Source organism: Lagopus muta, chromosome 5, assembly GCF_023343835.1.
Source record: "Lagopus muta isolate bLagMut1 chromosome 5, bLagMut1 primary, whole genome shotgun sequence".
Taxonomy (NCBI): Eukaryota; Metazoa; Chordata; class Aves; order Galliformes; family Phasianidae; genus Lagopus; species Lagopus muta.
Genome location: NC_064437.1, coordinates 24,142,538 through 24,169,918, shown reverse-complemented (window position 1 = coordinate 24,169,918; position 27,381 = coordinate 24,142,538). Strand labels below are relative to the sequence as shown.

The 27,381-nt window shown below is 53.2% G+C and overlaps 1 protein-coding gene across 1 annotated transcript; it reads right to left on the bottom strand.

Annotated features, from left to right (window-relative positions):
- Positions 1-1,840: 1,840 nt before the first annotated feature.
- On the bottom strand, positions 1,841-25,693 carry LMX1A (LIM homeobox transcription factor 1 alpha). The gene is made up of 9 exons (XM_048945713.1): positions 25,504-25,693; positions 25,240-25,354; positions 24,550-24,736; positions 6,445-6,677; positions 4,035-4,204; positions 3,852-3,929; positions 3,704-3,773; positions 3,424-3,591; positions 1,841-2,938 (listed from the first exon to the last, which is right to left on the bottom strand). Exons 2-9 carry the CDS (start codon positions 25,313-25,315, stop codon positions 2,778-2,780), a joined length of 1,143 nt encoding a protein of 380 aa, XP_048801670.1. The 5' UTR covers positions 25,316-25,354; positions 25,504-25,693; the 3' UTR covers positions 1,841-2,777.
- Positions 25,694-27,381: the final 1,688 nt, after the last annotated feature.

Here is a 27,381-nt window from a genome sequence, read left to right as displayed (position 1 = left end):
AGCAGTTCCTGAACAGAGAAGGCTTTGTTCACCAAGTCACTGGGGACGTGAAGGTCGGCTCCCAACCCCATCCTGCTGTTGCTCTTGCCTTGGAGAGTGAGGTAGAGCCTGTTTTCATGACCTTGTTCTTTTCTTCCTGGGCTTGACAAGAAGCTGCCATTCATCCCGGAGAGCTGCTCTGTGGGCTGGGAGCTGGCTCGGGCATGGAGCACTGTATGGCAGCACAGCATCACAACAATCCATCCGATGGGGCCAGCCCAAGGTGCAACAAACCCACTGCCCACCAATACCCCAGCAGCCTTGACAAGAAGTCATCTGCCATACTGTGACTAAGTCTCCTCAGAAGATACAGTCCAGATGGTTTTCCTTGGCAGGAGCAGTCCGCATTCCAAAATAAAGCACACCAGAGCATCACATCTGGGTGGACAGGAGGATGTGTGCACTGCTGGATTGCACCCTTACATGATGAACTGCGTCAGGAATAAACCAATTGGCAGGAGAAGGGTAGGTTTAAGACCATGAACTCTGCCAGATGACATTCTACCCCTTTCCACAACACCGATCCTTCCCAAAAATATATATGCACACTACATATATAAATATCCTACTCATGTATATGCACATGCTTTGAGATACTCTTATTATATTGCCACTACATTTTTGCAAGATTTTGAAAGAAGTAGGCAAGCTGTCTGTGTGATTTTATGGGGGGGTTATTTTGGGGGAAGTAATTTCATAAGTATAAATTGATAGTTGGGCTGACAGAAAGGCAGACTGATGCAGATTAACGTTTTTCAAATAGGAGATAGCTGTGGGTGGGGAAGGCAAACCTTTCATCTTTAAAACTTTTTTTTTTTCTTAAAAAACTTAAAATGCAATGTTTTAAGAAACACCCAAGCGAGGCAATTTTTAAGGCAATTTTAATAATCATGAGTGGGAAAATCAAGCCTGGGTGGTGTTAACCCAGATATTACGTACACCTGGATCCTAAAATCAGGCTCATGCTCGCTTCATGGCATTTCCTCCACACCACACATCCTCCGTCCTTCCTAAAGCCTTCTTCCCACAAGCAGAGCACATCTTCGCTGTCATCCCACTGTGAATATCACCTCGCCCAGATCCCCTCCGCCCCCCTAGCACCAGCCAGCATTTCTCCAAGACCACTAAGCCAAGTGGCAGAGAAATCCCAAGCAGTAATTCCCCATCCTGTTCATACCAGAAAATTTCTGTGCCAGATGGATGGAGCAGTCCTCATCCCCTTGGGTTGTGGGCACTGATGAAAGATGTGTCACTTCTAGAGCCACTCACCTCCATTCCTTGACTGCAGAGATGCTCAAGGCTCAGTACAGTCCCAGGACAGACAATATTTGATCATAGAACCATAGAATATCCCACGTTGGAAGGAACCTGTAAGGATCGTGGAGTCCCACTGTTGGCTCCACACAGGACCACCCAAAACTCAGACCATGTGACAGAGAATGTTGTCCAAATACTCACTGAACTCTGGCAGCTCTGTGTCATGACCACTGCCCTGGGGAGCCTGTCCCCACCACCCTTTGGTGAAGAATGTTTTCTTGATTTCCAACCTGACCCTCCCTGTATATTTAATACCCAATGAGAAGAAGCAATACCCAACACCTTGCTGACTCAGGAGATTATCCAAACACTTCCCTCCTGAGTCAACAGGACACCCCACACAAGAAGAGACCAGACATGTCTGTTGATTTTTTTGTTGTCTTTTAATTTCACCTTGCTACGTGATTCCTGACAGTGTCAGCATCTCCTGCCGGGTCAGCCACCTCCAGACCCTGCTACATTCAGTGTCAAATCAAGCTGTGCCAATCAACCAGTGTTCTGAGCCTCGCAGCTATTCATTGCATGTCTTTATATTGTTTGGGAACAGCAGCACAAAAGGACACAACGCATGAAAACGAGACGGGGATGAGGCGATGGTCGGCTGAAAGCTCGACCCAGAGAACTTGCAGAGATGGACCTGTGCGTAAGGTGGGAGATTGCAAGGCTCCTTCCTCCTGGCAGCATGGGCTGGTGCCTCCCGGAGCCAGAACATCACTCCACACCACCCCATCACCCACCTCTGGGTATGGGATGGGTCTGTGCTGGAGGAGAGAGGTGGGGATGTCTCCAGCTCCAGCACCAAGCACCAGCCACACTGAGTGGCAGGGACAGGATGCCATCACCTTGCTGTCCCCACCACCCTTCTGGTGAGGAGTCTGCTGCAGAATTCACCTCAAAACAAGTGGGGTAACCTGAGAGTACCGAAAAGAACCGACCCCAAAACCCAGACCTACCTCCTGAAACAAACAGGTGTTCCTTCCCTGCCGCTGGGCTTTTGCAACCTAAACATAACGTTTATAAAAAGTAAATTATTTCATCTTATAACTTAAGTGCATTGAGTATTTCCTTAAATATGGTTCACGCTGAAAATAAAGTTACTTTCACTGTACAGTAAATTTCTGATAGACTTAGGAATAAACTTTGTGGATACAATCTGGCGGGACATCCCCGCACACAGCCGCACGGCTCTGCACACACGCGTGCCACACACGTACACCCAGCCCCACATCCTGGGGAGACGTCTCCAGGCTTCTACATCTGCACGGCAACCTGAATCCAACCCGCCAGCTGCCCAACCTGCCCCTAACCCTAGGATCCTAAGAGAAACGTGAAACTATGCAACCCAAAATTTGTTGGGTCCCTGGGCATCCCGAGCTACAAAATGTCATGGGACAATGTGCCGTTGCAGAGCTCTGCCATGCTCAGGAGGTGAAGTAAGAGCTCTGCATGGAATACAGGTGGTCGATGGGGTTCCCTGCCCGTGTCTGCAGTGGCCCCGCATCTGCCGTGGCAAGGAAGCAGTCACCCAGGTTGCTCAGTGAGGTATCGTCGCTGTCCATATCATGGAAGAGGGGCTCAGCACCTTGGGGAGAAAGGAGGGAGCAGTGCTGAAGGGATGCTGCATACTGCTGCAGATCCCAATGTCTGCAGCCGGCTCCTACTGGGACAGCAAAAGCCTGCTGAGATGCTCTGGGGGTGCTGTGCCATGCCAGGGTGCTAAACCCGTATGGATTAACATCATCAGAGAGGTGCTGGCACCGTCAGAGATGCTGAGATGGCATCAGCAGAGAGATGGTGGAACTATTAGGATGGAAGCAGCACCATCATGGGGGAGATGGCACTCATAACCTTCCTACCAGAGCTGCCTTCTTTCTGCTCCCCTTGGCTTTGAGTCCAGCTGCTGGCCACCAGTTTTGCACTGTGGGGGTTTTATGGCAGCAGAGATTGCTGCCTTCCCATAACTTGCTACACCCCTATCATGCAGCCCACCCTTTGACATTGTGAGGACAAACAAGAGTGAAAATCCAGGGGATTTGTGGCCTGCCCCCCCTCTCCCTATAGCCTTACCATAGGGGTGCATGTGGTCTCCAGGCATCTGCGGGGGGGTGAGCCCTTGCCGGAAGGGGTCAGAGCTATAGACCTGCTCCATGCCCAGGAGCTGCTGTGGGGGTTGCAGAGCGGTGTAGGGGTTCATAAGCCCCTCCAGCCCCCCAGGGCCACTGCTGTTTGGCTGGGCTGCAAGACAGGAGCGAGTTGTTGGCATGGTGGGGTTATGGTTTTTCGGTGGAAAGGCTTGGAAGGCCCGGAGAGGGCCTTTTGGGGGTGGGAAATGGGGAGGGTTGGGTACCTGAGCTCAATCTCTGTGTGTTCTGCTGGTCCTGCTGTTGCTGCTGCTGCCTCCTGGCCAGTTTCTTCATCTGGGTGAAAAGAAGGGGAAAGAGCAAAGGGTCACGACACAGCTGCGGGGAAGGGCAGGAGGGGGACCCTGAACCCACCTTTGCTCTCTGGTTCTGGAACCAGACCTGCACCACACGTACACTCAGCCCTGTCTCAGCTGCCAGTGTCTCCCGCACCTGGAGGAGGAACAACATCTCAGTGGGACTCACACAAGATATGGGGGATTCAGGAGGGGGCAAAGCTATTGCCCAGCCCCCAGGCCACCCCCAGTGTCCCCATACCTTCCTGCAGGGCTTGGAGGAGACCTCAAAGGATGCCTTGAAGGCCCTGCGCTGTTGCGTGGTCAGGATGGTGCGTGGGCGCTTGGGTCGCTTGTGGTCCTTCCCCTCCTCGGCTCCCTTTGCTGAGGCTGGGCCCATTTTGCAGACACTGTCTTCATCGTCACTTTTACCTGGGAATGGGTACAAACAACAAAAGGGACCAAGATTCAGGTCCCTCTATGGGGCTGGATGGCTGTGCTATCCTCACCTTCACCCACCAAGGTGCAACGCAGGTTGGCCAACACACATCCTTCCCCCTCGTGAGCTGTAAATCACTTGCAGCCTTTTCCAGCAAGCTCATTATTTGTTAATTGCTAACAAAACTGAGTGGCTTGTTAGAAACCATGCAACGCTCAGCAGGCTGCAAGGAGTTGCCTGGCCCATGTCCCACTGTGGCACTGTGGTGTCTCTAGGATGCAGGGACATATGCAAATCTGATGCCCATAGCAGGAGGATGCAGCGTGAGGATGATCCCCACTAACTCCTGCTTTGTGGGATGTCTCCTGTGCTTATCATCTTGGGACACTTCCACATGCGACACAGCACTGGTAGTGCCCAAAGGCACTGGAGCAGTGGTTCCCAGGAAGAGGGATGCTGTGCCCATGGCCACACCAATCAGCCAACTCCCAGTAGGTGTTTAAGTGGCTTTTTGGGATCTGGATGTGAGTTTCACCATTGAGTGGAGGGGAAGTTTAACAAATGCCAGGATTTGAGACCTGCACTGATGGGGACACTGAGATGCCTTTGCACCACTGCAAGGGGTGCCTGCCCCAGCATCCCTAGTCTCAAAGGGGATGAGCTCAGCACACAATGCTCAGGCCCACACTGCCGTGCTCTGGGAAGGGGAAAAACCCACTCCGATCACTACCCCCCTTTCCATTCCCCCAGCACCTGCTCCCCAAATCCCTCCATGTGTCAAAGGAGAAGTGGAGCCGGATTTGGCTGGGTATTACTTTTAATTAACTCTCCCTTTCAAGCCTTTTCCCAACGAGGGGGGAAATTAATGACTGTCTGGGGCTGCCCCTGACGTCACCTGGGAAGGGGCCAGGGTGGGGGACATTGTGCATGCCCCCAGCCCTACTTGCCGGCACGGGGGGGCCAGTGTGGCCGCAGCAGGGCCGGGACATTCCTCGCCTGGGAGGATTTAGGAAGAGGAGAACAGTTAGGACGCTTTTAATTGGAAACCGGGGTCCTCTTTCAGAGGGGCTTGTTTGCTTAGGCTTGGCTGTGGTGGGCTCGGAGGAGGCAGTAATTGAAGTGAGGGTTGGGGAGATTACAGGCAACATATGGCTTGCTTTTTATCTGCACTTTCTCATAAAGTGGCCTTTACTGTGCAGAGAATGGGGGGGTTGGAGGGGCAGACAGCCCTGCGGGGACACCCAGCTGCATCCCTGGATGAGGGATCTGAAGGTGCAGAGGGTTCAGAATGGGCTCCCACCATCGAAGGGGGTGCGTGGCACTGGTGAGCCCCATGCTGTCCCTCTGCATGCCTCCGCTGGGACTTTTCTACTGAAAGTAGTGTGTTCCTGGAGAATTTCTGAAACACAAAGCCCTCATCTTGGCCAGCAGCTGGGAGCGGGGCCGGCCATGGGCTGATGAGCCACGGGGGAGAAAAGCTCCCCAACCTTTCCCAAAGTGCCCTTTTCCCCCAGTCGGAACAAACTCAAATTGTTGTGGGATCAGCAGCTGATTCTGTTCTTTTCCTGCCTGACATTTTTTCCTCAGTTCCTATTTTAACTAAAGGCGTTTGCATCCCCCGTAGAGCAGAACTCCCTGTGCCGCAGCCACTAGGACATCCCCAGCGCACTTTCCCAGGGTTCCAGCACAGTGGTCCACCCTTGCTGTTCTCCTTCACTTTTTGTTACCATCACTGCTATCTGGGGAGAGATTTTTTTTGTTTTGTTTTTTGTTGTTGTTCTGGGGCGGAGGGGGAGGTTGGGTGAGTTTGATATTAAAGAGCTGTTGTCTTGCTTCATTCCTACCCCTGTCCCGTCCATGCAAAGGTAAATCCTTCCCTCCACAAAGCAGATTTCCCTACGACGACCTTCTTTTTCCATAGTTTGGGAAGCACCAATGCCTTTATTAGGGAAAAACATTAACCCAGTGCTTTCTGCTCACAGCTCATTTCCAATTTTGCTGGGTTTCTCCCTACATTTGTCATCCTGGGAATCACGCAGACATGAGTTGCATTAACTGCATATTCAGGTCTAAATGTTGATCTCGATATCCCACCACTGGTGCTGCCTCAGGGGTTCCACCCCCTGCCTTATTTCTGCAGCATCCCACCTCAGCTCTACAACAGAATTCTTCCCCCAGTGACCCCAGGGCAGGAGCAGCAGATCGGGGCAATGCTGACCAGATGGCCCCTTACCGGAATCCGACAGAGCCGGGCTCACCAAACTCAGCAGCTCACGCTCCTTCTCGTAGTCGCCCTTACAGAGCAGCTGCCCTTCCTTCAGCACAAACTCATCGCCCTTCTGCAGGCGCCGCTCGCAGACGCAGCAGCAGAAGCAGTGCAGGTGGTAGACGCTCTGCTGGGCACGCATCACCAGCTCGCTGGGCGCGATGCTCTCCAAGCACCCGGCGCACTTCACTGCGAACAACCTGTGGGAGCAAGGTGAAACCCCATGGGATTGCACCCCAGGGAGCTGCGGTGGGGTTGGTGGGCATCAGTACAGAGTGATTTTGTCACCTCGTCTGTGGATGTGCCAAAAGGACTCACGTGACAGTGTGATGTCACACACTGACCTTGTATGGGGGATGCTGGTTTGGGTCAATGTTGGTGGATTTTGTTCAGCTACGGCTGAACCATGAAAGATGAAGACCCCAATGCTCGGATGTCAAATAAATCAACACCGAACCCCTAACAGCACAATTCCCACCATGGGATGAAGGACACATCACTTACTGTTTAGGAAGCCAATCTACCCATCCAGCTTCCTCCAACTGGAGGCTGCCACGGAGACCCCTCCAAAACCCCATAGAATCACAGACTCATTAAGGTTGAAAAGACCACCAAGATCACCCAATACAACCGTAACTGATGGCCCAGGCTGACAGCAGGGCACTGCCATGGCCCCATCTTGGCTACAGAGTGCACTGAGGTGCCCCAAACTTCACCAGGGCAGTGAGGCTAGGGCTGAACTGAAGACTTAGAATCATAGAATCATGGAATGGAAAAGACCGTAAGATCTGCCAGTCCAAACATCAACCCACTCTCACCGTGCCCACTGACCATGGCCCTCATGGTGCCACACCTCTGCTGTTCATTATGGTCTTGTTGACTTGTTGACCAAATGGAAAAGAAGCTCAGATTGTTCTTTGGCAATGATGTGACAATAGTTGCAGCATTCTTAATTGTACAGTCCCTAATAATAACAATGAGAGCAATAACCTATAGCTTTAAGCAGAGCTTGTCCCTGACTTTTATTGCCCTGATCAAGAAGCTCAGCAGCACAATCATTGATTTACAGCTGGGGAAACCGAGCGTGGAGGCAAACCTGGGCTGAGAGCTCAGTGCAAAATTTGGAGGTATCAGAATAGAACCTCCCCACTACCCCAGTCATCTATGCTTTTGGCTTGGATACCATAAAAAAAAAAATTAAAAAAAACCTCACTCCTGACCCAGCCTTGTCTTAAATATCTGTGGGAACAGGACATCAGTATTCTCTATTTTGATGACTCTGACCCAGAAAGAGAAGGCAGAAGTCAGCACACATCCTGAGGTTATCTACGTGCGTCCCTGGTGCCCTGGATGTGTCCCCAGGCAGGACCTGCATGGGAACACCACTGCTTCGCCTCAGCTGTTCAGACCCCCAGTTCACTGCTGGAATTACTGGTTTTTAATACAAAAGGTCACCGAGCTCTGATTAAACACTTCCAGCAGCGCTGGGTGCTTGTTCCTCTGCCTGTCTCCCTCATCCCTGCATGATCTCTAGGAATGGAGCTGCCTGCCCAAGCGCCACAGTTTTAGCCCTTATTTTGTGGGTACGCTTATTAAAAAAACCCACCTCGGGAATGCAAAGTGCTGAGTCAGCCCTGCTGCTTAGAGGAGAGAAACAGATGTACAGGATAAACCCATCAAAAATTGGGGGGGGGAAACGTCTTCCCTTCATTTCCTCACCCAACAGTGGCTCAATATCTCTCAGCTGTGCAAGCCTGAGGGGATGAGCAGGCAGCAGCTGGTGGCATCTCTGCCCGCCTCAGTGACCAGCAATGCCCGCCGGGACAAGCACCGGGAGGGGACTGCCCCCAGCTGCCAGATGTGCACACAGCTGGAGGGAGTACTCCCACCCTCCTTGAGTGCTGAGGGCTCAAGGGAGAGGGCACAGAGTCCCTGAAGGTACCTGTTGTGCTTTTCAGCTGTTCCAGCCACGAGGAAGGCAGCCCAGTGTCAGCACTGCGCTCATTCCGTCTGTCATTACGTCTCTCTTATGTCAAAGGGAGGCAATTTGTACCCACAGGGTAATGCATCCTCATCCTGTTTAAATGGAGTGCAAGCCTTACCTGTTGGGATTGCTGTGTTCTCAGTGATAAACCTCTGATAAGCTGCTAAGACAGTGCAAGCAGATCTTCATGAAAGAATCACAGAATGGTTTGAGCTGAAAGGGACCCTTAAAGGCCATCTGGTTCAACCTCCCTGCACTGGACAGGGTCACCTACAGCTCCACCAGGTGCACAGAGACCCATTGAAAGCCTCAGCAAAACCCTGGAAGAGAGTATTTATCAATTCTGCATTCCCCATCCTCACAGAATCACTGAAAGCTGCCAGCTTCTGCACATGGCCAAAGCCCAAAGCTATCATAACGGCAGCACATCCTATGTCCTGCATCCCACATCACACATCCCACAACATACACCCTACATCCCACATCCCTGACCCACACTTTCCCATGGGGCCATCGCAGCACCCGCTGCCCCCTCTGTACTCCTTTATGTGGAGGTGATGCTTTGAAAGGGGCTGTGATTGACGGGCGCTTCCCGGCTGCTGTCTGTCTCCAGCTGCCTGCATGCGCCGCATACAAACGGGAGCCCCTCCGGGTTGAGAACAGTGATATTCAACACTGACGGACAAATCCCAAACACCACTGAGGTTGGTTTCGGTGCAGCTCTGCCGGGTGGGTTCACACCCCCCTGGGATGCTCTTTGCAGCATCCGTGTTCCCTTCTCTGGTCAGCCCCAGCCACAGGGGCCATCCTTAGGGCAAGGAAAGCCATGGGGCATGGCTTCTTCCAGGGGGTGTGATGGCACATTCACCCCCAAGAGGACAGACACATGGGGACAGCGAGAGGCACGGGTAGAGGGGCTCAGTGCCACCGAATTGAGATGTCCTGGCACCCAGCCACCTCCTCACTCACAGGACAGGGGACAGCGGGAGTGGGGCTGTGGAGAAACGCCAATCACTGTCAACCCCACACCCAGCGCTGGGTTTGGGATGTGGCTCATTCCAGGTTGCCCTGTCCCCATTGGTCCCCAAAGTGGGGCGCCAGTGCTCCCCCAGCCCATGCCCCGGGCTGTCCCCTGACCCCTCTGTCTCCCTGCTGCCCCCTCCTCCCCCCGAGGCGGACAAGTGTTCCCTTTACTGCCTGGCAACGGCGCCTGGGCTAAGCTTGCTAAAATATGAGTGGTTTTTGGCCGCAGTACCAGAAGGCTGCAGTCCTACAGAGAGAAAAAAATTGAGCACTCCATGCCATGGCTCCAGAAAGGGGGAGAATTAGATTTCACACCGAGCAGGCTGGACCATGGCATTCTTTAGTTAATGCTTAACAAACGCCCAAACAAAAGCAGCCAACTTAGCTGCATGTTTGTAAAATGTATTCTCAGCAGATTCGGGTTTATTGGGGAATTCGCTCGCTTTGCAGCAAGTGCTGTTTCCCTTTTTTTGTTGTTGTTGTTTAATTTCCCTTCTCCTCCCCCCAACCCAGCTCTGTCCCACTGGCTGGATACATCGCAGAGCAGTGGGGGGATGAAGCAACTGTGCTTCCCAGTAATCCCCTCTTACTGCTGGGTATGGGGACCCCAAGAAGCATTTCACCAAACCTACATCCCAGTTCCTGCCCTGCAGTGCAAACCGCTTCCCAGCTCCACACCCAGCCAAAAGCACAGGCAGAAAGCAAGCTCTATGGCAAGCAAAGCCATAAAGCACTGAATTTTGGGGACTCCCATCTATAATATCCTGCACCACTGGGAAGGGTAACAGCCCCATGCAGCACCACTGAGCACCTCCATTCAGGAAGAACATGGGGAGTGGAGTGCATCTCAGCTGCTCCCACCCCACCATGCCCCCAAGAAAAGAGGGATAATTGAAACCCCACAATATCACCGCTCCAATTTAATATCGAGAGGAGCGCACGGGAGCCAGAGGTCAGAATTAATTACACCCCACCATATTTCAGCGCGCGGCCGCCGCTCTGCGTCCTTTCCTAGGGGAGCGGCGCTTCCACGGAGAGGTCGACAGCCATTATTAGAAAGAGCTGATTTCAACGGACCCCCAGGAGCTTTTCAGAGCCTTTGTTTGCACCGAGATTAATGGGGAGGCAAACGATGGAACAGCAAAGCCACCACCAGCAGGACGATGCACCGCGGCCACCAGCAGCCCAATGTGGCTCTGGGCAGTGCCTCGGTAGAGAGGGAAATGTTGTTGATGCCATTCATTTTTTGGCAGATTAAAATGTGATTCTCTTAAAATCCTTTTTTTCTTTCTTTCTTTTTTTTTTTTTTTTCCCCCTTGCTTTCCAGAAAGCAGGAATGCTGGATGACCCCACAGCGTGCTCGTTTTCCTGCCCTGTGGGGTGCTGGCGGCGCGCTGGGTTGCTGGGGGAGAAGAAGAGCGATTTCCACCCCCTTCCTCAGGTTGAAAAATGAAAACAAACAAACAAATAAATAAATGAGCAGTGAATTTCCCTGCAGAATTTCAAAAGGAAGATTAATAAAATAGAGAAGGAAAAAAAAAAAAGGCACTTCCAACTCATGCAGGTTGTAGGCATGAGCACAGAGTAGCCAATATCCTGCGGTGCTGCAGGGTGCTTCCCGGTGCTCCAGTGGCTGTAAAAACCACTGGGCTGGATGAAATCTAAACAGAGACAGCGCAGCCTGAAATAGAAGCCAGCTGCTCTGGACCAGCATGGCAAACTGCATCTCGCCAGGCTGCATCCTGCATCTCTATGGGCTCAGCCTCAGGGTAGCTACTGTTGGAACGGGGTTTTGCATGAGCTCTGAATTAATGGAAATATTCTTCCGAAACAACATTACATTTAAGCTGTCTTTTCCCCCCAACTCGAGCTCATCTCATGTTGCAGCCCTCTCCCATGCATGCTCCCAAGAGTAAAAAACCCTCCACATCCAACAGCTCAGAGCATCCGCAGGAGCGCAGCCCCGCAGTTATCAGTAACCAGAAAAGTGCAGTGCTGACCCTTCAACGCTCATACTCTAGTTGCTACCTGCAAGTGTGAAGCAGCCTCAGGCCCTGATACAAGTGTAAGAGTCAGTGTCCATCAAAGGGACAATGCTCAGGGATCTTACAAGTGCTCAGCACTGAAGCTCATACGACGCTTCCTCACGACCTCAGCTCCCTTCCTTTACTTGCGCATGATACACCAAACAATATTTAATCACATATACAGATAATTATTATCTCTATAATGTATACTTGTATATATTTATATAATAGAATAAAATAATTACACTGGACTGGAAAAGCAAACACGCGTTCTCCAGGAGACGGGTTCCTGCCTCCTGCTCACACGGGGTTATCACAGCCCTTCCCTGCAGCCCCCGGCGAGGCAGGATATTACTTTGTTGCTTATTCATTTTATTGCTTCTCCTTTCTAAATATTTGCTTGGCAGGGGAAGGATTCCCTTTACACCGTATCTGTTTTTTACAGGTCAATTGGATTTCTGGGTCTCACAATCCCTCTTCCCCCTCAATCGCGTTTGCAAAACAAATATTAGTTGTACCAATTAGCAGAGGCAGCTCAGCACTGTCGGCCCCACACCAGGAGGCTCTCCTGGCCCCAAAACAGTGTTGTGGAAGCTCACGAGGGGCTTTGAGGGCCCCAAGGAAGACATCAGCCAAAAGGACAACACACAGCACTGCGGCAAGACAAAGCTTTGCAGGCATTGACTCACTGCTGGGGTTCTCCCTGTTCACTCTGAAACCTAATGAGTACAACCAACAGATACCACTGACAACACGAACAGACGTCGCAAGGTAGATTGAATCCATCAACCCCCAAAGCCACCTTCCCATAGCAGAGCATCAGAATCCACATTTCTTTCACTGAAAGACTGAATACAGCACTTGCCTGGGGCAGGCATGGGGTAGGCCACCACGGATCCCATTACTCAGCGCGGGCGGAGGTGACAGGGTGGCCGTATGCATTGGAAGCACACTGCTAAATATGTCCCTCCCGTGCCAAAAGTCACAGTCCCAGGCAAAGGTATGGGGAGGAGGGGGAAGACAGAGGGCACACGTCTGGTACCTAGCACTGCATCCATGTAGGGCAGCAAGAGCCACATCCCTCCCGTCACATCGAGCCCATCCCTTCTTCCCGGTGACATCCCTGCGATGTCACCCCTGGCCCTTGTCCCTCAGCCCACAGAAGGTCAGCCCCAGCAGCATGCTCACCACATATGGTGATTGGTTTGCTTTGGGTCCGGCCGTCCCTTCACTGCAGCTGGGTGAGCAATTCACAGGGCATAAATTTATCCGGCAGATTTCAGCCCACGTGCTGTTTGCTAAGAGCCAGTGCAGAGACCGTATTTTATCCCTTTGGGTTTCTTTGGCATGCAGTCAACATCCTGACCCTGATCCATTCGCAATCGGTCAAGAGCCACATTCTACCCCCCTGCCTGCATCGCACAGTCCCACATCACGCTGCAACCCCTGTACCTCAGTGGTACCCCCAGACATGGGTGCCCCAAGTTTCACCATCTCTTTGCCCCCCTATTTATAGCCATGTGCGTGGGGAGGTGACTGAGCTGCTGAGCGCGTGATGGCAAATACTGCTCCTGGACATCACTGAATCCTCCTGTGACTGTTCTGCCCTTGGGGTCAACCAGAAAACTCCTCTTGGTGACACCAGCGTTGCAGACCTGCCCCTGCAGGCTTTGTGAACCACATCTGGGAGAGCCTTTACTGGAGGAGGAAAGAGGAGAGCACCCCTTTGTGAAGCAAACATATAAACCAATGTCAGCAATGGGAAAATAATGTAGAGAAAAAGGGCAATGTGAGGGATTGGGTCTAGAATCGGCCTTTATCTGACATCTTCATCGGTGATCGCAACAAGGGACTTAATTAGCATGTTAATAACATTAGCAGGAGATAATAAACTGGAGAAGATGGGAAGGGGGCCCTGGAGAGAGATCACAGAAAGACAAAGGATAAGCAACGCCGTGTGTGCTTCCATAACCTGAGCACCCAAGCTGACTAAATACTACCTTGTCCCTAAAATACATCTGTGCCAGCTTTGTCACTGTGTCCTCACCATAGCACTGATGTCACAGCACCCCAGGCCTTCCCCTGACCCTCTGGAGGATCTAAGGACAAGTCAATTCCTCTCACCGGAACTAGGACTGGTGCTAGAGCACACACAAATTCAGGATGCTCTTGGCCACGCAGCAGCCCTGCATCAGGAAAGGGCAGGAGTTTTATCACCCAAATGGGGATTAGAAGAGGTTCCTGATGCACGAGTAGCTAGAGGCAGAAAGGGAGGAGGGAGATGCTCTGCAGTGATTTGTGGGCTGTTCCTGGGCTGTCCTCGCTGCCAGGTCTTGGGCAATGGGATGACTTTTGTTGCAAACTGGAAGAACGGGAGACATATGTGAAGGAGGAAACTCACATTCCTCTCTCATAAGAAATCCGTTCTCACTTTCCCCCAAATCGCTCGTACACCCAGAGCTCAGCCTCTCCAGGCTGCCTTGGACACCGTCCCCCTCCCACGCCCAGATGACCTACTCATCCAGAAATGGCCGGGGCGGGATGCTCTCCTCCTCCCTGCCCGTGGACAGCAAGCCGAGAGGACTGTGCATCCTCCTCCATGGAGTGAGATATAGAAAATATTGGATACATCCAGTTTATGAAGTCCTGAGACCCTAAAACTTGCCATTGGCTTCACTGGGGCTGTGGGTCATGAGGACTCTTCCCATCTGCAGGGTTGGGATTTCACTTGGTTAAAATGCTCTCCCCATTTCCCAGCCCAGCATGGCGTGGGGAGATGCAGGTGCTCTCATGCAAAGTCAGAGCCTTCCCAAGAGCTTGGAAAATAAATACCTGAGAACTAACAGTCTGAATCAAAGCACCATGGAGCCCCTCAGGCAATGGAGCCTGCCACTGTCACCTCCTGGGCAATCCTTCCTGCTCCTTCTCACAGAGTGTTAACTCTGAAACCTACTGATTATTGTACAACCTGCTGAACACCTTCCAACCTGACACCTCCTGGGCTGGGCAAGGCAAGGGGACCCCCATGTCACTGAATGGGCTGATGCTGCACCCTCCCGGGGCACCCAATCACCAGCTGGACTTGCTTTTTCAAGCCTCAGTAACTCAAGCAGGCAGAAAGGCCGTTATTAGGGCTCGAGGCAGACAAGAGGCTGCGTTCTTCCCCCATCAAAGGATGTGCAAATCCCAGTGCAGCACTTCTCATTGCATAGATATTGGATTTGGGAAATACTTTCTGCCACAGGTGAAGCACTTTTCCCCCTCCCCACAGTGCCCCTTTCAAATGAGGGAGGCTGAAGGCAGCATCCCAGTGTGCTTCAGATATAACAGTACCCCTCTTCTCTCCCCTCCAGCCTTCCTTGTAGCGTTGTGTGAATCCAGCCCAGCAGCCACCCCACTAATCTCGTTTTCCAGGTTGTAAAACCCCTCCTTGGTTGCTGGGACAGAGCCTAACCTCGCCATGCTTCTAATAGCCTCGAGGTCCTCAACGGGGAATCGCGCCCAGTTTCTGCAAACTATTATCTCACCTAATTCCCTCCATCCCGTCACTTAAGGATTTACAACACAACCTCCTCTGAAATGGTTTCTGGTAAATTCTTTGAAAGCCCTTCTGGTGCTCGCATCATCGTCAGGGTCAGCAGTGCATTAATGGCAGAGCATTTACGCGCCGGGTAACTCATCCCCTGGCAAGTGTGTTTGTTTGTGCTTTTTAAATTCAGGAAGCAATTAATAGTTGCCACAAAAGCAACATGCTTCTCTTGGGCAAGGGCCATAATGCCTTGCCTCACTTTGGGGAGTTCAGATGCTGCCGTAATCCTCAAGGAGGAGGTCGTGGATGGGGCTTCTTCTTGGGGTTCTTACACACCTGTAACCCTGAGAGATAGGACTCCTGAGCCAGTTTGAGGGGGGTGTTTTGGGAAACAGCACAGATAACATTGACATGATCTGAGCATCTTCCAGATCAGCCTGGAGCCAGAAATGCTCCCACTGACAGGCAGGGGAGGACTTTATTAAAACTCCTTATTGTGGCACCTGGAGATTTTAAGAACAATTGGACAACAAAGATAAGGCTACGGTGAAGTCAAGCTCCCTGTATACTCACCAGACATCCTGGAGAAAGCTGAAATACCCCTCCCCTGAAGCTCAGCTTGGTTAGCTCACCATAAAAACCCATTACTGGAGCCCAATATTCTCTGTTCACCCCCAAAACTCCCATCCCTGGAATCCAATTTAGTTGGCTCACACCAAAAACACCATCCCTGGAGATCATCATCCCCTACTCACCCCCAAAGCTCAGCATCATCTGCTCACCTCAAAAGTCCCCATCCCTGAATCCCAGCATTCTCAGTTAACCCCCCAGATCCCTACTACTGGAGCCCAGCTTGATTGTCTCACTCTCAAATCCTCACCCCTGGAGTCCATCACTCCCTTCTTACAACAAAAAAACAGCAGCACAAGGAAAGCAGAGGCAGTAGAACCTTTCCAACAGAGCTTTCTCCTTTCTGATCAACACAGCCTCCCCACCAAAACCACCCTCTGGATGCTGAGCCCCCTGCTTCCAGGAGCCATGCTCCCTTCCCACATCAGCCCCCCTCAGCCATCAGCAAGCAATGATTTCCAGCCATACCCTCTGCACAAGACTCCCAGCAGCTGCAGCCCGACCCGTGCACATCCTCTCCCTAATCCTTCCTGCTCCAGTCCCTGGCTTCTATTATTTTCTGGCAGGAGTGAGCACTGCATTAACCCTCATGCACAGCTCGAGCATCTCTCAGCACATCCCAACCTGGATTCAAATTATAAATGAAATGTTCTTGTAACAAGAGAATTTGCGAGGGCCAATTGTCCATTAATATTATAAACCCCCGCTAATTCTTATTTAACAAGCCATCCAAAGGGCCCCTCACAATGGCTTTATACAACCAGTTTTGTTACAAGAGGGACTGCCTCTTCCCAGAGAAGGCCGTCCAGCATGATTTCTCCAGCTTTTGGGGAAGTCCTGAAGTCAGGGAATGTTTTCTGTGTGCCACATGTGATGCACATACACGGGATCAGCATAGAGCAGGTACCCAACAGTGTGAAACAGCCCTGGTTTTCAGGCTCCCAAAAAGGGGCCAGGAAGAGCCCCAGTACCCAAGCTCCCTGTTGACCTTGAAGCACAGGGCTGAGATGGTTGGCATCATATGACAGGTCCCAATGCACGGCGGGCTCTGCTCAGAGAGGACATGCTGTCAGACGAATTTAACACCCGAGAGCATTCCCAATCCCACTGGAGGAATTCCTGGCAGGGGCTCAGGAATCGCCCACCAGTGCAAGCAGCCAAGTGCCATCACACTGGTTGGGCTCCAGATGACCGACTTGGTCCTTGTGGCTGGTGGGCTGGCAGCACACATGACAAGAGGTTCCCATCAATGCTGCTCTCATATGCCATCATTTGTTTGAGAATGGTCTTTTAAATAAGCCTACAGCTAATGGGCTGCAAGGAAGGAGGTCCACATGGATGTCCTGTCCCTGGAGGTGCCCAAGGCCAGATTGGTGAGGCCATGGGCAGCCTGACCTGTCAGAGGACGTCCTTGCTCATGGCAGGGGATGAAGCTGGGGAGATTTGAGGCCCCTTACAACCCAACCATTCTATGATTCTTGAGGTGCACAGCATGCCAGCAAATATTGCAAAAGCAACAATCTGGAATGGAGGCACCCCTCAAGGAACGACATGGGAAGAGCTGATCCTCGGAGGCCAACTTCTTGAAGTTTCCCAAACCATAAGAGATGCTTGAAGCTGAAAGCCTCCCTTCCCACTACACCAGAGGGCCTCCAGAGCCAGGCTGGCGTTTTTAGAGAGGCCTGAAGAGCACCTCTATCACAGGGCTGGTCCCAGGGCAGAGCAAGCTAGACCCTGCCCTTCCTCTTCTTTCTCCTTGTCCCTTCTGGCTGGCCCCAGCCCCAGGTTCTGGAGCACAAAGAGTCAGATCTGCCCACACTGCTGTGGGGCCCTGAGCCAGCTCTGGCCCTAACCTCAGGATGAAAACATCGGCTCTGAAACACAGCAAGAGGGAAAACAGACAGGACATGTGCACAGCCAAAGATTCCCATGATGGGCAGTGCTCCTACATCAGGGTTGGGAGAACAGGTGATCTGGGGCACCTGCTCTAAGCTACGGGTTTCAGGGGGTGCCGCATTCATTTGGGGCAGGCTCCCAGCAAGCAAGGTGAGCAAGGGATTACCTTCCAGTCCCACAAACCCAAGAGAAGCTGTTGGTGGGGATTTGGCAGCACTGCTCCAGCCACATCCCCTGTGATGCTGGTGGGAGTCAGGTGGGGACACCTGAAGGGGACACAGCTGGGTCATGTCATGGGTGTCCCAGCACATGACGCAAAGAAAAGAGCAGGTGGGAAGCGTGGAAGTAATGGGTCCGGGCCAGAGCAGCCACAAGAAGCCAGAAAGTGTGTTCAGCTATTTTTATCTGCAGGGCCCAACACTTAATACTTTCCTATCTCCCACAAAATGTCACTCGAGTGCCGGCCGAAAGTTTACACCGCTCACAGACAAGGGCTGAAACCTGAGCACGTAATCCCTGCCCCAGTCAGAAGTTTTAGTGGGATTCACAGCGTCTGGTTGGGGAAAGATGAGGAAAAAAAAAAAAAAAAAAGCTTTTCCAACCTGAGGAATTGTAGCTGGGGTCAGGAGATTCAGGACAGGCAGCACAGAGAGTCACCTGTCCCATCTGCAGGACATGGGCATCGCTGCCCCTCAACCTGAGTGCATCTAATGACCCCAGATGCCACCCTCTCTCTTCCATCACAGGCTCCCTTGCTTCCATAAAGGCACAGCAGAGCCTGGCCATTGTTAGGCTCACATCCTGCACCCTCTGCACCACTTGTACACAGCTCAACATGAGCAAACAACGTGGAAAAGCAACTTTGTTGGATCCAGAAATCGTCTCCTGCAGAAAGGAGTGGGGTGAGAGCCCCCGGGAACCCACGGCCAAGGCAGAAACCCACATTCCTGGGATGGCCAAGAAATGACCACATCTATCTCCCTCCATCTCCGGTTTCTGAAGCATCGCCGTCCAAGAAACTCCAGTGGATTGGCTGCAGTTAAACAGAGGCACGCAAAAACCATAGTGCTGCGACTCCAGCAACTCCACAAACATCTCACATACTTTTAAGGACGTTGAAGAAATACATGTTTCCCCCCCCTCCCGCACCCCCCACCTTCCTTCCCCTTTTTGTGAATTTATTAAAAATAAAAAAATAAAAAAAATGCCTCGAGGGATAAAGTCATTTAGAACTACTTAAGAAACACAAAGCATTTAAAAAGTCCATAATTATTTCTCTGCCAAGGGCTTGTCAGTTTGAAAATCCCCGCTCTTGAACCACTAATCCTCATGGAAAAGAAAAAGCCACGCAGCTCCGGCAGGATGTGCTGGCGGTTGCCTTTTGCTGCCTTTTTCCAGGAGGCTGCAGGGGAAGGCGTGGGCTCGGCTCTCGTTTCGTTAGCACCTTTCACCCACAACGCTTTCCCCGATGGATGGAGCTGGACGTGACGCGCGAGGCTCCGCCGGCGCCGGGATGGGGAGGGAAGGACCAGGGCTGGTGTTTGGAGGCAGGATCGCCTGAAACAGGCGAAATAAATCAGCACGGGGTGGGGGCAGGTTGAGTCGAAAAGCCAAGGGTTCAGGGAGTTGCTGGGATTGTTATTGTGCCGTTGGAAATAGTAAAAAGAGACGTTATTGGCAGCAAAATTGTGCTTTCTCTGCAGGAAGGGGTGGGCCATCCCAGCAGAGCCGGGTGGATTTGGGCTCTCCAGGTTCATTCTAGCCTTGCCATGTGACTTCCTATGGGATGGGTGGCACCAACTCATCATGGCACCAGTGTGCCATGGGGTCCTTTGGTGGCCATGGAAAAGTGGCCTCGTGAAAGCAGCCGCATCCCCAGCTGCATCACACTCACAGTACAGATGGTTCCTCCCCACTTGCTTGAAGAGCCTAAAAATCACTTCAGAGCTCACTCTTCATTCAAACAGACCTAAGAGGACACCATAAGGGTCCTTCACTCATCTTGGATCTCCTGTCCCATCACTTTCTCCCAACCCATCTCCATACCCAATCCTCCCATCTTCATAGTTTTGCATATCCTCAAGGCATTGCATGCAGGAAACCTCTCTTCCCTTCTGTTTCACCTCAAGCCAAAGCCGAAGCAAGCTCAGGCTCCGATCTGGAAGACTTTAAGCATCATTAAACTTTTAAGCCAGCCCACTGGGGCTCACTCTTTTGTAATTATGGATGCAGAAGGAAGGAGCAACATTCACCTGAGCAGGCATCAAGAAGATTCAAACACTTAATGGCTTTCCTAAACAAACTCCCACACCCACAGCACTGTTTAAGAGGACGATGCTCGACAGCACTCCAGTGCTCTGCCCGGCAGATATACATAATTAAGCACTGCATTTCACCATTGCCAACCCAGTTGTCCATGAGTGAGTCAGAGCCATCCTATCACACTGGAGACCACCAGTGCCCAGCCATGAAGGCTTCCACCCATGGCTTTGGCCATGTCTGCAGAAACTCTCTCTACTTCACACGTTCTTTTGCAGGATTAAATATTTTTAACAGGGCCAACAAGTGCTGAGCAGAAACGTCAGCAATCAGAACACCCCTATGCATTCAGGATAGGGGCATCTAGAGGGAAAAACCCTGCCTCTCTCTAATAAAAAATTGCTGTGTCTGAGCACTGTTGTCAAACTAACTCCTCTTTCCAAATTTTTCACCCAAACGCTTCCCTGAGCTTTCAATAGCAAAGACAGCAATCCAGCCTCCCTCTTCCTGCTCAGCTGCTCCAGAGCCAGGGGCTCTCAGCACACACAGGGTCTGGCAGCCGTGCCTGGAGGGGTTTGGGGCCGGGAGGCGGTGGTTCCCTGCAGGGATTTTCCACGGTGGCGGCAGAGGCGGAGGCCGGGAAGAGGACAATGGGCAGAGGAACGATGGCCGCGTGAAAAAGCATTTGTTCCGCTGTCAAGGACAGAAAGCTCTCCCCGGGAGTGGTGCTCGGAAATGGAGCCCACGAGGGAAGGAGAGGGGAAGGGAGCGGAGGTGGTGCAGCGGAGGATGGATGCAGTGGGGCAGGAGTGGCGCTGGCTCTGCATGGATGGCACTGCCCTTTTAGGGGGTTTTCCCAGGTTCTGGCCATCCTCATAGTTCACTTCTCTCAGAAGTTACAGTCCCTGCAACACTGCCTTTGGTCAACTTTCTGTGAAGGTGGAAAACCTGTCAGCATGCACAACACAAAAACCAGGCAAACCCAGAGAAAGTCTGGAAAGCCATGCCCAAGGAAGGTGCTCAAATCACTGCAATGCTATTTGAATCTTTCTTAGATAAATTCACCTAAAAGTGTCTGGGACACCTCTTACTTCCACATCCCTCCAGCCTCTTTTTCCTCAAGCATCCTCAGCATTAAGGGTGTCTAGAACACATCCCTTTGGCACTCACCACAAGTGGAGAACACTCAATTCAGACCCCAAATTCACAAAGATTGGAAGCATTCCTATCATCTACGGACACCCTACATAGATTCCATCGCTGCGTGCTGATGGTCCCCAGCACAGCAGGAAGGGTGGTGAGGAGCTTTGTCACATGAGGCTGTTGCTCCTTTTGGGGATTGTTAGACATGATGCTAATCATAAGGCACAAACCTAACTATGGGCAAGGATAAGGCACCAAAGACACCCTCGTTATGGGGCCAAGGCCGAATTCAAAGTGGGGTTTGCAGCAGGAGAAAGGGTAAGTGGGAACAGAAAGTGGTGAGGAAGGATGGGGAGGGTCAGAAGAGAGACTGGAGGGAGTGCAGGCAGGACCCCATGTTAGGACCTCATCCCCTCTGACATCTCCTGCAGCTGAGGAAGGGCCCTCCCAGAGGCTGTGCCCCCCAAAGCACCCCTCCCAAACAAAGGTACCGTTTTTTTTCCAACCCAAGATTTACAAGTTTAACTTGCAGGCATTTTCTTTTGCACACAAGGCCAGGAGGGGATTTTCTTTACCATCACGCTTCCATGCATGGAGACACCCACAGGACCCCAGGAGTAGAGGAGCTGGGACTCGCACCTCTCCGCAGATGCTGGCAGCAGCACAGAGCCATCACGCAGTGCGCAGACGGCCCCGGCATCACACAACTGCCTGCCCCGGCCGGGGAGTGCAGTGCTGCGGCGGCGGGGACCCGCATGCCAGCCTGCTCCGAGCCGTGCTGGCCATCTGCTCCCGCCCGCCGCGGCTGGGGATGTGCCAAGCCGGCACGCCGTCGCCGCGCTCCCCAGCTGCGCCCCTCGGCATGGCCGCTGCTGCTCATGGGCACGGGGGCTTCCAGAGCCCACCCTCACCTCCTGCATCACCCTGCAGTGGGGCTGTCCCCATGGCGTCACCCCCAGGGTGAAGCCCGAACCTCATCATAGATCAGATTTGGCCAAGCGCCGGCATTCGAGATGTTCCGTAACAAATGTCCTCTGTCCCAAATTTGCATTGTCCTAAGCGTGTAGGTCAAGAAATCTCCCGCATGATGGCTCTGCACAGACTGTATAGCATGGGGGGCACCGGCCCCCAGCTTCCCCCAAGGCCACTCCAGCTCCTTGAGAAATGCCCCAAGGAGATACCGAGACCCAGCCCAGCATCCCCAGTCTTTAATCCATCTCTCTGCAGGTTCTTGACCTCTTCACGAAAGATTAAGAAATGCAAAACATCTGGTTTAATAAATGATTCATCAATTTCGAGCGTCCAGCAAATCAGCCTCTTGCTTAAAACCGCCCTGCAACACTTTCCACGGGTGTATTTATAACTAAACACATAGCTCGGCAGTCCCATGCTTGGCCATTAACCCTCCACAGCCTTGGAACGAATGGAGTGAGGAAAACATCACACCTATTATTTTGGTACAATGCCCCAATGTTGTGCAGTACCGCACCTACTGCTATTCAGTAGAACATCCCAATGACAAAAAATACCGCATATGTGGCTCTTTGATAAAACATCCCAGTGTCAAAAAATACCGCACCCACTGCTCTTCAGCAAAGCATCTCAACAGCCACCAATCCTTCTTTCAACTAAAAGACAACAAACTTCAGCATACCCCAAGGAGGATCCTTGCAGCATGACTGAGGCCACACTAATTCCTAGCCTGCATGGGGCATCAAGTGTTGCTGCTGTTCCCAATTCATCAGCCCCAGCAGCTCTTCCAACACCATCGCCATTGACGCTCCAGCAACGGGGAGAGCCCAGCCAGAAGAGAACAGGCAGTTTGAGCAAAAAATATATTATATATACAGAATATATACAAGGCCACAGTGCTCCATGGGACTCTGCCCCGTGTCCTTCATGTCCCCATCTCGCCTAGGCAGGAGCAGCCGCAACACAGCCGGGAAACACCCAGAGCAAGCACAACAACACCCGAGCGCAGAAATAGTTATGACTGTTTCCTTTTTCCACTCATTCTCATCCAACCCTATGGCACCGGGTGCTCTGCTGCGTGAGAGGCACAGTGAAAGGGAATTTCTTTCGTGGCTGAGAGATATAGGAGGAGGATTTTGGGTTGCAGCCCCCAGCATGGGGACGCGCGGCAGCAAAACATATGTGTGCTGTAAGCTGGAAGGGTTTGTTTTGCTTTTTTTTTTTTGCAGCAATATTTCACCCCATTTCCCTCTACGTGCTCCAAGCAGAGGAACAGTTAGAGAAGAAAATGTGTAGTAAATTGCATTGGAAACCCAGGAGAACCGATAGCCGAATTTCTACAGCCAAGCAAGCAGCACACCCAATCTCTGCAAAATTTTTGCCTAAAACGCAGCGCTCTCCTTTTCACCCCACGGCAGCTCATTCTTCCACTCTTCCGTAAACACTTGAAAACAAGGCCGTGCGCACAAATTCTGCTTTCAATTTTCCTTGTATCCATAGCAATTAAATCAGCCCTGCAATACAGGACCGAGGAAAAGTGAGGCAGGCACCAAGCAGGGCTGGTCCCAGCGTTGAGCCAGAGAAGTTTTTCTCCTCTGGGAGTAAAATCACAGCACTCCAATGTGTGCCACTGCCATAGTGAGGAGCCCGGCCCGCATACAGCTGCCTCAGGAAACAACCAGCAGCCAGCCCAGAGGCACATCCAGCAGCCCCAAAGCCAGCCAGGAGAACCAAGAGGGTACAGAGGGACATGCGGCCCAACGCTGAATTCTGCAGGGCAAGGAGCCCCTGACCCCATGGCACAGATGTGGGGGGCTCCGGTGGGGCCCCCAGCAGAATATCATGGAGCAGCGGTGATAGCAGGAGCAGAATGCGGAATAGAAAGCAGCTGCAGGAGAAGGAATCTCTGCAACTTTCTCCCTATTCCCACTGGCTTTCTTTATATATATAATATATATACACACATATACATAATAAAAAAATTGAATACATATATATAAAAAAATTCCCATCCTCATTCCTCATACACATAGAGCCCTCCCCCCCTCCCCAGCCCCACATTTTCCAAAGGAGAAGCTTTGGACACCTATATCCGATTTCCTGCTTTGGTGCAGGGGAAGGCTCAGGCGCACAGCAGCAAGCCCAGCAGGACCCCGTGCCTGCCCTGTGTCTCGGCATCCCCATCCGAGTGGAGGGGGCCAACGTGTCACCTTGCCTGGAGGGCACCGCGGAAACAGCCCAGCGAGGAACGGGGGTTGGAGAGATTGTAACATTCCTCCTCCGGGTGCTCAGAGGAAAATAACATGAAGAAAGAGGGGATTATTTTTTCCCCTTTTTTCAGTGCTTTTTGCTCCACGGCTTTGCTCTCACCAACTCCCGACAAAAGGTTTCTAAATTCCCAAAGGCAACGAAACAACTCTAAAAAAGGGAAGAACCCCCCCCAGGGAGGTGGGTGCTGCTGTGCGTTGAGAGAGAACCAAAACCACATCACAGCGATGCCAGCGCCTTTGGGACGCGGTGAGAGGGGATGGGAGCACGGGGCCACCGAGCGCTTTGCGGGTGGGAACAGAGTGGGGGCAAAGGGAAGGGGACAAGGGGACGACACTCACTTCTCATAGTCCAGCTTGCAGTAGAGCTTCTTGTCTCGGTAGAAGCAGGTGGTGTGCAGGGGCTCCTTGCACGACGTGCACTGCACGCAGCGCTCGTGCCACAGGCTGTCGTTGAGGCGCAGGAGGAAGCGGTCGGCGATGACCCGCTGGCACCCTTCGCACACGGAGCGGGGCGTCGCGGCTCTGCCTGCGGGATGGGGCTGGTGGCAGCGCCGGGCGGACGGGAACGGACCGAAGGAGTCGCCGCCGCCGCGTCCCCGCGGGTCGGAAAGGGGCTGGGGGTCTCGGGTGGGCCGCGGGGGGGAGAGGAGAGTGCGAGGCGCTGCTCCCGGCTGCGGGGATGGGCCCGTGCTTTAGGGGAGCTCCGAGGGAGGGGGATCGGCCCCGATTTCGTTCCGTTTGGAAAGGCGGCGGTGGAGCCGCGGCTCGGAGAGATGGCGGTTGTTTGGCAGCGGGGTGAAAACGAAGAAAAAAAATAAAGAAAAGGGATGAAAGGAAAGCCTTCGTTTCGATTGGAGCGGGGGACACACGGTTTCGTGGAACCGCGGAACGAAGCGGTCGCCGGGGGCTCTTCGCGGCCGAGGGCAGCGGCGCCGGGCCGGGGCGAACCGGGAACGGAGCAGCCCCACGGACTCCACTCTACCGGGGTCCTCCCACCGTGCTTCCAGCCTCTAGGACTCCCCGACTTACCCAGCAGAGAGGAGAAGGGGGCGGCGGGGTCCAGGGCGCTCTGCAAAGTCTCCTCCATCTTCAAGCCGTCCAGCATGGTGAGGAGCCGGGCCGGGCGAGGGGCCGCGCCGCCCGCCTGCAGACACAGCCCGGACACGCGGCGCTCAGCTACGGCAGCCCCGGGGCACGTCGCTTCCCCGAACCCTCTTCCCGCGTTCTCCCCACCATCGCAGGGGCTTGGGGTTCTGAGTGCTCAAAGCTGCCGTCGGGGGTTCGGCCGCTTACCTTGGGCGGCTCCGGTGGGGAGGCCTCGGGGATGGAGGGGGGGGCAGCCCCACGCCTTCAGCCACCGCCCCGGGGTTGCTCAGCCGCGGTCCCCGGCGGCCCCGCGCTCCCCGAGGTTTGGGGCTGCGAACCGGGGGGAGCCGCCGAGCCCCGGGCGACTGCGGAGAGAAACGCGGCGACCTGCGGGGAAGCGCCCGTCCGACTGCTGCCAAGACACATTTCCCGGAGCTGATACCTCCCTGCCCGACCCCCACCCCCTACCCTCCCCTCTCCACCCCACTCGAAAGAAGTTTCCTCCCCGCTCTCCTGCCCGCCCGCCCGCAGCAGCGGCCCCGCCACGCCTCGAGGGGCCGGAGCGCTGCCCGGCTGCAGGGGGCACGAACGGACGGCCCCGGCCCCTCCCCGGCTACGTGTGAGCTTTCGAAGAAAGCAAACCCCAAAAGAAGAAAAGACAAAAAAGAAAAATAGTGGTAATAATAATAGAATGGAGGGCGGCGCAGCTCTCCCGGTAGTGAAAGAAGCTGAAATCTGCTCCTCGTTGGCGGAGAAGCTCGAGATGAGGGTTTGGGGAAGAAGCCGGGGCAGCGCTTAAGGAGAACGAACGGCAAAAGGGAGGGAGAGGGGAATCCCACGGGCGGAGGAATGGGCACCGCATTGACAGAACTCCGGGCTCGGGAAGGGGAACCCCCCGGGGAGTGGAGGTCCCACCAGGGACGGGAAGCTGAAATTCGGAGCCTTCCCGCTGCCACGGCGCTGTCCCATCGCTGAGCCCGTCCTGGCCGCCACCCAGGGGAAGCTGCGGAGCTGTTATGAGTTTGTGAGGGCTTTAGGGGATCCACAACTCCTATGGCCACTGGTGAGCTTAGCAGTGGTGCATCCTCGTCACCAGAAGGTCCTCATGATGTGGGTAACAAAGTCATATCCTCGGGGAGCTGGAGACAAGGAGAGGCCACAGGTGAGCATGGGTGGCTCAGTACCTTGCCAGCATCCCCTGGGGTACTGGGACAGAACCAGTGCATCCCAGCACACCCTGGCACAAAGGCACTGGTACCACACGCAGGTCAGCACGAAGCAGCTGTGAGCTGAGCAGCGGCAGAGCAGTGCTAAGCTCTGACACATTCAGCTATGTCTCTCCAGAAGGTCTCAGAACAGCTCCCACCAACTCTACAATTATCCATATGCCATCAGGCTCCAGGTGCCACTCCTCAACCTGTGCAGCCACCCCACAGGGCTCAGCCTCCTGTCCTTCCATGTCAGAAAAAAAGGAAAGAAATGCCCTCCAAATATTGTCACCCTACAGCTTTACCCTTCCCCATCTCCAAGTGAGGAGAGCACTTGGTGCTGCTATACCTTGCAGCTCCTGTGCACGCTGCTGGCTCAGTCCATACGGGATCAGCAATGTGCCCAGCACATATCACCAGAGGTCTGCAGCAGGGTCTCACTATGGTTTGCACAGCTCCACCTGTGATCCATTCCCCCCCTTCCAGGACAAAAACCCAGCACAGAGGCAGAGACGTGTGTGGGCACAGCAAAACTGGCTTCGTTCCCCCTCCCTCTCCCTTCAGGGAGCAGAAAGCCAAAGCGTAAGCATCCCATGTTGCAAACTGCCCTTATTCCAAGGGACACGAAGGGTGCTGCTCTGGGGTCAGTGAAAGCAGCTCCTCATACCTCATGCAAAGAGTGGTAACCAGGTGGAGCAGTAAAACATAAAAGATAAATGCTCCACCTCTTCCCCCCCCCCCCCCCCCCCCCCACTGACAGCATTCAAAGCATCACCTGGCAATTCTCCTCCCACCCACACCCTCACCTCCAGCAATGTCCCCATAGCAGATGGAGTACTGCAGCCAGATCCCTGCATCCCATTAGGGCCAGGGGGTG